This window comes from Cottoperca gobio, chromosome 3 (genome assembly GCF_900634415.1).
Source record: "Cottoperca gobio chromosome 3, fCotGob3.1, whole genome shotgun sequence".
Lineage (NCBI taxonomy): Eukaryota > Metazoa > Chordata > Actinopteri > Perciformes > Bovichtidae > Cottoperca > Cottoperca gobio.
The window spans coordinates 13,717,947-13,727,184 of record NC_041357.1 but is presented as its reverse complement, the minus strand read 5'-3'; the positions used below and the strand labels follow the sequence as shown (position 1 = coordinate 13,727,184).

General features: G+C 38.5%; 2 protein-coding genes across 3 annotated transcripts in view; one reads left to right on the top strand and one right to left on the bottom strand.

The window, feature by feature from the left end:
• The window catches only part of LOC115003715 (WASP homolog-associated protein with actin, membranes and microtubules-like), a 13,291-nt gene extending 7,904 nt beyond the window's left edge, over window positions 1-5,387 (bottom strand). The window contains exons 1-2 of the mRNA XM_029425618.1: window positions 5,246-5,387; window positions 3,769-3,899 (exon numbers count right to left, since the gene is read on the bottom strand). Of these exons, the coding sequence (XP_029281478.1) occupies window positions 3,769-3,899; window positions 5,246-5,387 (273 nt within the window). The remainder of the gene's footprint in view (window positions 1-3,768; window positions 3,900-5,245) is intronic.
• Window positions 5,388-5,761: 374 nt separating this feature from the next.
• The window catches only part of LOC115027289 (homer protein homolog 2), a 28,468-nt gene continuing 24,991 nt past the window's right edge, over window positions 5,762-9,238 (top strand). The window contains exon 1 of one of the 2 annotated variants that reach the window (XM_029460529.1): window positions 5,762-5,979. In XM_029460529.1, the coding sequence (XP_029316389.1) occupies window positions 5,978-5,979 (2 nt within the window). In that variant the 5' untranslated portion in view covers window positions 5,762-5,977. Of the gene's footprint in view, window positions 5,980-6,213; window positions 6,649-9,238 lie in introns of those variants that run through there. The other variant, XM_029460521.1, reaches the window with a different exon arrangement.

The following is a 9,238-nucleotide window of genomic DNA, read 5'->3' as shown; positions in this document are numbered from 1 at the left end:
AGAGGTTTAGAGAAGTGAGCTGTTGGTGGTTTGGAGTGAATGAGAGAAAATAAAACATGTTTTGCCAAGTTTTGTTCAAAAGTCTTCAATCATACTGATTTAAATTGGATTACATTTGGTTTATTGGAATCTCCTGAAATAACATTTCCGGAACATTGGTTAGCAATCCAACAAAAACAAGTTAGCAGGAGAGGAGTTAGTGAGTAACTACAGGAAACAAAGCTACCAGAGACCAGGGTGTGAATAGGCGATGGATTTGATTATAGGGGCAGTGAAAGGGAAAGCCCGTTGAATGACTCCTAAATCCAATAACAATGTTGTAATGCTGATTTTTCTCTTAATGTTAATTAAAAAAATGTTTTGTACACCCTCAAATCCAAATCATACACTCTATTAACAGATGAGTGCAATGAATGAGTAAGAGATACTTATGCTCTGTGGCACCCAAAGGACCAGATTAACACGTTGACCCTCGGATTAGTGTTGCTATTCGTGTGAACTTTAGGGTTGAGCTCTTGAGGATTTCCAGAGAACGTCAATGTATCTCAAGGATAGTTGCTTTGATTTGTACACTAGTATTAGCTGTACACATAATTCCCTACTGTATACAAAGCAGGTTTGTGTTCACATGGAAAAAGTGACAAAAGACAGAGTCTACATCCATGCCAGTGGTTCTGTGAGGTTGTACTTAGGCACAGCGGTGCTTGCATCAAAACATTGTCAAGACACATGTCACTCAATACCCGATATGTGAACCTTGTGGTGGCACAAGAGGAAATGTCAGGGGATTGCCAAAGTAAGTAGGGTTCAGCATCTGGGGGAGCAACGACTGTCTGTCATTTCATAGCAATCCATTCACAGTTGTTGAGATATTTCAGACCATTTCTGGACCAAAGTAGTGGACCGACAAACCAACTAACCGGCTCTGCCCTTCATAGAGCCATGGCTAAAAAAATATCTCCATGATAAATATGACTTTAATTAACCCTTAAAGGAATAGTTCGACATTTTGACTAAGTGATTGACTGTGCCAATTAAGGAATAATCTGCCCGCCTCCATAAAACCACCACAACATGGCGTTTACATGTTATATATACAGACATTAAATAGACAGATATTAGTCTGATTGGTAAAATTCCATGTCATCTTTATATCCTAATCTAATTATTTTTCCATGCCACCAAAGTGCATCAGTTACATTTTGATATTTCTTTGCCAATAAATCCCTGTTTTACTTTTACTGTCTTCGTCTCTGTCTGCTGCTCTGTGAAAATGCAGCAATCTGGGGTGAAAAGTTTCTCTAATCTAAATTGATTACAGTGGTGATTGCAGCCTTCCTTGTTGTGTGCCAGTTTGAGCACATCCCCCACAACTTTCTCCCTAACCTCCTCCCTCCCTTAGCATCACGCTGATTGCACTGCTGAAGTCCAAATGAACTGTTTAACCCGTCCTCACACACGGCCATAAATAGAATTCACAGAATGGCATTTAGCAGCAATGAAACAATGCAGAGTGTTTGCTTGTGTTGTGAATCAGAGGATCAAATTTGTCCAAAGTCACCATTTCTCACTTAATTGAGATCTGCTGTGAAAGTACTGAGATACACGAGCGCTGACATCTTTAGGCAATGAGCTACATATGCCATAGCCATTGACGCATGTCGGCAATATGTATTAATGTTGCACATAAATATTTCAGTTTCTTTTCACAGTGTGAACTGCTGGTCTTGGGCTTCTGCTGAGCCATTAACTGTGAATGCTGCTTTCTCTCCACACACAGAACAGTTGTTCAGGACATTTGGTTTAATGAGCCATCCATTAGACTTAGGCGCAAACTGCGAAACCGGTGAAACGTGGCTTCAGTAAATTCTTCATTTATGAGCCTGTAGTGAGAATTTTTACACTGGCATAATTACATCTTGTGAAGAAAATTGGTGAACTACACTTTCGATATATTTAAAAAGGAGAGTCATTGATAATTTAAGGCTATCAAAGCTTTTATCAGAGCAATTCAATATATTCTGTGTCATGTACATATCATGTAATGACTATATCACTGAAACGCACAATGAGACAGTTAAGGCTCCTTTTATCATGGCTGAAAATGGTTTTAATGTATTGTACAAATAATGACATGAAATAAATGATCAGATCATATTACCTGGTAGGTTATTCTCTTTGATGGGGGCCCCTTGGACACTTGGCGAGGGAATCTTAAAACCTTCACTTCTAAGACGAAGTGTTAATTGAATGTTCTGAACATATTTTAACACATTTAATGAATTCAAATATGATTGAAGCCAATAGAAGCCTTGACTAAAGGAATGAAAGTTGCGCCAAAGACACCTTTCAAACGGAATAGCCATAATGTTCATGTGGACAAGTTGTGGGCAGTTAGGCACAGCTTGCAAAATGTTAAACAATATCAACCTTATTTGGTGTACCAGAAACAAAACACGAACAGTATATCTAGTTTTCTATTTTATGCTTTTAATCATCTTGGGACCCCCCAGGTTGGGAACCACTGCTATAAACTACCAAAAAGCAAAAGACGCACCAATTCAACCCTTTCTCTACTGATCCCACACCAGTGGTCTCTTTCCCCAAAAAGATAAATGTGTCCCTCACAGCATTGACTCATTGGAATCACCTTCCTGAGAGTAACATGAGGATGGGGATTGCTGTGGCACTAAAACGTAAGTCGGCAGCCTCGTGTGACTTTATGAATCTACCTGAGAGACGGCTTTAATAAAGTTCAGTATCAACACTGACGTCGATCCAGTGTTTTACATGCTGCATCCCTACAAGAGCTGCAACGAGTAGTCGATCGTCTGAAAAATGATCGCCAACTTTATTGATAATCGAATATGAAAGTATTTTTCATGCAGAAAATGCTGTTTTCAGCCTCTCAAATATGGAGATTTCCAGCTTTTCTGTTTTATGTCAAAATTAACTGAGAACCTTACAAGACAGAAAACACTCAATTAAGAAAATACATGTTTATGTTAACAGTTCAGTATTCATATCAGTATTCTTACATCAGAGATTAGTCACAGAAAAATAAAGTCACATTACGAAATGATTTCCTCTGGAAATTGTGAGTCACTGTTTGCAACAATACTGTGCTGTATCATTTATAGCAATCTGATATCAAAGCATGTAAAGATGTAGCCGCATAAATATCTCAACTCCAACTTATAATGTAATAATCAAACATTGTTAAAAACAGCCCACATATCTGAAATACTAAAAGAGAAATGTGTGTTTTTTCAATGAGAACTATCAACTCATTATTATTCCAAAATGTATTGTGATTACAGTGCTGAGCAATATCAAGCAGTATGGGGGAAACATGACTGTTTGGGTATGGAAAAGTTAAGTGGAAGTCAAATAGAATCTGTAACTTTCTGCCGTCACATTTCAGAAAATATTCTGGGGAAAATCTAACTACGTATTTTTAATTAAGACAATACAACTGTCACAATATAAAAAAAGGTTCCATACAATTACAATGACGGACAGTATGTTATTAATATTGATATATTGCTCGGCTCTACATATGAGACTGTGGCAATGAGTCACATGTACACAAAAAAAAAAAACAGTTGTATATTGCCACATTGTATTGCAATGCAAGTTGTAAGACTATGAATACTATAAATGCTGACAAAACCAGAGCGATTCAAGATCAGTAGCGGTCATAATGTGGTCTCTGATGATGGGAGTTGTATCCCTGGTTGGAGCTTGGAGGGCCTGATTGATGCCCACTTCCATGCCCTGAGTGCCTGTCTCTGTCTCTGTCTCTGTCTCTGTCATGCCAGTTTTGCTGCCCACGATTGTCCCCTCCCCAACCACCTCGGCCTCCTCCTCCCCATCCACGACCCCGACGGTCCTGGTACCTAGATGGAGACCGACAGAAATGAACAGTGAACCTTCAACAACAAGTATTAATACATGGAACATATAACAAGACAGTAAGAAACTCAGTTGCACATTTAAAATCGCCAAGAAATGGGGTAGAGTAAATCTAGCAGTGTTCACAGAGTATCTCCTTTCAAGATTAAAGAAACCAGATTTCTCCTTTACATGATCATTACATTTTTTAAAAAAAGGTTTATAACTTATGTTGAAGCAGTCAAGTAACTAAAGACTTTGTCCGTTTAGACTTTTAGTTTTATAATTTCATTTGAATATTGTGTCTATATTTTATGACTGTTGCTTTTGTCTTTTAACGTAAAGCACTTTATAAATGTCTTCCATACAAAATTACAATATTAATAAAACATTACTTCGTAATTTGAATAAGTCAAAATCAATAAACCTCCCCTGAAACTGAAAGAGAAACATATTAAGATAGTTTAGTCCCACATCTAAAATATTAACAGGGACTTTTCAGATCATATTTTTAAGATGTGTAGCCTGATGATGAAGGTTTAGTTTTGGAAAGGAAAGCTAAGAATTGGTCTGAAAAAGTGTGACTGCAACCTTGAATGGATATCAAATCAAATGTATTTATATAGCCCAATATCACAAATTACACATTTGGAACAAGGAACAATTTCCTAAAAGAAACTCCACAATTAAAAGGGGGAAAAATGAAAGAAACCTCAGGGAGAGCAACTGAGGAGGGATCCTCTCTCAGGACAGACAGATGTGCAACAGATGTCGTGTGTACAGAATAAACAACATAGTACAAATACAACATACATTTGACAGAAATGATGTTGTGATCGAAAAAGAAATTAAACAACAGTTGCATAATGGATCCTATATGAATTATTACATCTGTGAAAGCACAAGCAGTCAGACAACAATACGGATTGTAAACGAAAGCCCAGGTTAGTCAGACTTATTTGGAATAGAAAAACTAATTTTAAATGGAAAATCTGAATCTATACTGTTCAATGTAAAACAGCTCTTTTCACCCAAAAAGGTCCACAAACTATGGAACCAAAGGAAACCGCATTGCTCGTCTGTCACAGGTTCCCAACGTCATGTTGCAATCTAAATCACTGGTGAACCACTTTAGTTTAGCTTTTAATACTTATAAGCAACATGACTATATCGCCGATCTCTATAAAGCATTGCTCCAACATCACACTCTTGCACATCGATCACTTCGTTATTAGACAGTCAGTCTTATCCACTGCAATAATACATGCAGCAACCTTAACCATCAAAAAAGCATGCAAATTGTAGATTATGAAGGATCAAATTACCTGTCCTCTGCCTCTGTGGTTTCCACCTCCACGACTCCTCCAGTCCTCGACGATGGGTGGGAGGTCAGCTGGACGGTTCACATACTGCTGGTATTCTTTGTCGTCCGATGAAAATCTGTCGGCAAACAACTCCTCGTAGCTCTGCTGGGTTTCCGTGGTTTCGGCCATACTGAAAAGGCAGATGAAAAGCTGCAGAAGCACTGGATATCACAACAAAGCTTATAACATGGCAAACATAGCACGTTTTTATATTTTTTTATTTACTATGCTGCATGACAAATCCCCCATGCGGAACAATATGAACTAGACTGTTCTGGGTGCGATTAGCAAGTGTTAGCTAAAGATACATATAACACAACAATCACAATAAAAGTTTTTTAACGCTAGAATTAAAAAACATACATTTACACGACGCGAATGTTGTTTCCTTTGGCTGCGAACTAAAAACGGTATATTTTAAGATATCCCGGTAACAGTACGTCGCTGAAACACTTCCCCCCGGAACAAATGAAAATATTTGAATAGTTCCGGAAGCGCGCGCACAGTTGCACACCTGCCACTGGCAGGCTGCCAGTGATTGATGGCTGTTACCTGCCAGTTAGAAACAGGACCAACGGTTGATATATAATCGTCTGAAGTCAGTTATTTGATACTTTAAAACTCAAGTTAGATGAAGACGCTAATTGCCATTGTTCTGTAACCGTTACTTTGCATAATTTAGGAGAAAGTACCAACTGCTGAAAACCGTCACTTAAAACATGTAAGTGCACCTTTTGAATTTAGAAAACCAATCACGTTGTTGGTTGTTTGGAACAGCATGTTTTAAAAATGTATTAGCTTTTAATTATTTCGTGGTTACTGACCACAGTTTGGGCTAAAACTCTGACTGAATCCACAGACACACACCGCAGATACCACAGGTTTAAAAAAAAAAAAAAAAAAGTGTGGGTGGCTCTGGCAGAAGCGTGGGCAGGTGGAAGCCGCTCCGTGTCGCTGCTGCTGCCCTTCATAATGAAACACAATCCCGTCGGGGAGGAAGAAACTCTGCGCAGCGATCAAGCAGCAGGGAAACGCAAACATAGACTTACTTCATCAGCGCCGATTGTTGGAAGACAGCGAGGAGAAAGGAGAGGGATTTATTTTGTTGCGTATCTGAAGAGGGAAAACAAACACGCACGGAGGAAAAACTTCCTGAAATGACAGGGGTTCTGTGAGAGAGAGAGCTTGACAACCCAGTGAATCTAGTTTACGAAGAAGTGCTCCCATATTTCAGTTGTCTGTCAGCAGCAAGAGGACTTGTTCGACTCTTTGGACCGCTTATCATCTGCGGACTTTGACTGCGCTTTAAAACATAAATTTCCCCTCAACCCTCAGCCAATAAAGCCTATACATATAAAAAGGAGTTTTTCCTCAAATCCGCGGCAATGGGGTGAGTAATCCAGAAAGCGCTGCCCTTCAGAGCGCCTCTCATGACACCTGCACTGTAATGTTATGTGTGTGTGCGGTGAAAGAAAACACAAAATACCTCTAGAACTGTCCAGTTTGCCTGTCAAGCCTCTGATTATATTTGCCTTTGTTGCCCAAAGCTCATCTGTGCGTGTTGAGCGCAGAGGAAGACCCACATGTACTCTTTAATATCTTTTTATTTTGCAATGTGGGTAATTTAGGAGGACTTCAGCTTGAAATGAGTGAAAAGGTTCGATGTCATATTTCTTTGTATGGACTTATTCTTACATTAGGTGGATCCGTCTAATTCCTCTCTTAACACTTCAGCTCCTCCTCATTTGTCTGTAGGAATATGGTTTTGAGAGGGTTATGATACAGAGGTGGCAGTCAACACTGTGTGTGTGTGTGTGTGTGTGTGTGTGTGTGTGTGTGTGTGTGTGTGTGTGTGTGTGTGTGTGTGTGTGTTTACAGTGCATTATTTTGCCTTTATAGTCTACTGTGCTGTGAATGTTGACTCAATGCCATAGTTATGCAATTGCCAACTCGCGCCACATCTACATATATTATTATGTTACTGTCTTTTCTTTCTGCATGACCTACTCCTGTTTGCATTGCTTTTATTTAAATTAGAAACTGCAATAATAATAGCTCAATTTAATGTTTTAAGAAGCTGCAAACCTGTCCCTGAATAATTAATGTGAACTTAATGAATGCTTCCATTTGCGACATTAAGGAACCTTGATTTAAAAAAATAAATATGAGGCAAAGTGTGAATAATATAAGCAACAATAATGAGTAAAAAGTGCAACCCAATGCCACAGAGCTTGTTTCTCCTGAACAGACATGTGTTTTTTTTGTTTACGTGTAAGAAACCAGTTAATCAGTCTTGACTACCTCTCAGTAGTTTGGCATACTCACCCAGCAGGTTTGAAAATGAGAGCAGTCAGTAGTGTTGTGTCATGAAACTGGCCCAGTGGACCAGCAGCAGCAGCAAGACAGTCAGTCCAAGACGGGAGGTCACACCTACTGACGGAGACATGGCAACAAGTTTCCTTTGTCCGGTTCCCTGGTTTCAGTCAGTGCCAACCAGTGGTATCACTTGACATCTGAATACTTTTATGAAGGCAAAAGGCACCCAGGAAATTTCATCTGAACAGCCTTTCTCTAAACCCACTGTTCAGGTCATAAACTGGTATGATTTGTGTAGGGTTGCAACTAATAATGATTGTCATTATCCATTAATCTTCTAATTATTTTCTTAAAATAATCGTTTCTTCAGAAAAGAGTGTGTAAAGCCCAACACAAGTTATCAGAGCCGAAGCTGAAGTCTTCAACCAGCCTGGCTTATCTTTCAAGCAGCCCAACAAAATCCCAAAATGTTCAATTTATTCGTCCTAAAAGATCAATACAACCAGCAAATATTCTGATTTAAGAACCTGGAACGAGCGGATGTTTGCCATTTTTGGAAAATAAATTTCTTAAAAGATTAATGAATTGTTGCCAGTTAAATTTTGGTCAATACAATTGATCAACAACTAATTTTAATGGCTGCAACTAACTATAATTTAATAACTGGGCAGTCTGTGGTTTATTTCTTTTTTTGGTCTCTCAAGTCTTTTAAATTTCAGAAAAAAGTAAGAAGAAAAAAAGCTTATCGTAGCAAAGAAAAGAAAGACATCCTCAATATTGAGAAGATGACGTTGGCATATTTTTCTTGAAAAACAACCTAAAATAGTTGTAGATTATTTTTCTGTCAATCGATAATCAATTAATTGTTTAATCTTTAATAATTTCAGGTCAAAATCCTTTTAAAGAAAACGGTTTATCTAAAACAAGATTGAGTTCATATGCGTGCCTAATTGTGCAATATGTTACATCTGGATTACACTTAGTAATGATGTAATATGCCCTGACCTAAGTGACAGGTCAACATATAAAAGTGTGTGTGTGTGTGTGTGTGTGTGTGTGTGTGTGGGGCGGTGGGAACTAGAGCTTGTTTGTCATGTTTATTTGCAGCATTTAGGTGTCCCTGCTCTTTGCTCCTAAATGGAGTTAAAGATTAACTCTAAATTGTTCACAACACACACATATTAACACCCTAAGTATCGATCTTCCTTTGTCCCCTTCTTACCATAGGTCTTTGGTCATGTGACCCATCTGTACCCCCTTGACCGTGACACATTTATTATTGATCATATAATAAAGCACAATACTGTATGTATTGCTCAAAATGATAATATTTGTGTGCAGTGTGCCCAATAAAAATAAAATATTGTTTAAGATTGCTGATTTTAAAGAGGTTGAGGAAATGCAGATAACAGTGGGAATGAAAGTGATGGTAATTGTATTTTTAAGTAGTTTCGCAGCTTAAGCGCTGCATCTCAGATTGCCTTAAAGCCCCTTCTTACTGAATAAGCGGTCACACAGACAACATTGCAATCAGCATACTGCTCCCAGCATAAACGATGGGAGCAGCCCTAACACAGGGATAGATGATAATCTCCTGGCTGGGCAGAGAGTGACAGCTAAAGGCTTAACACTCATTGATTAGGCTGTATGACATGTGACGTGGC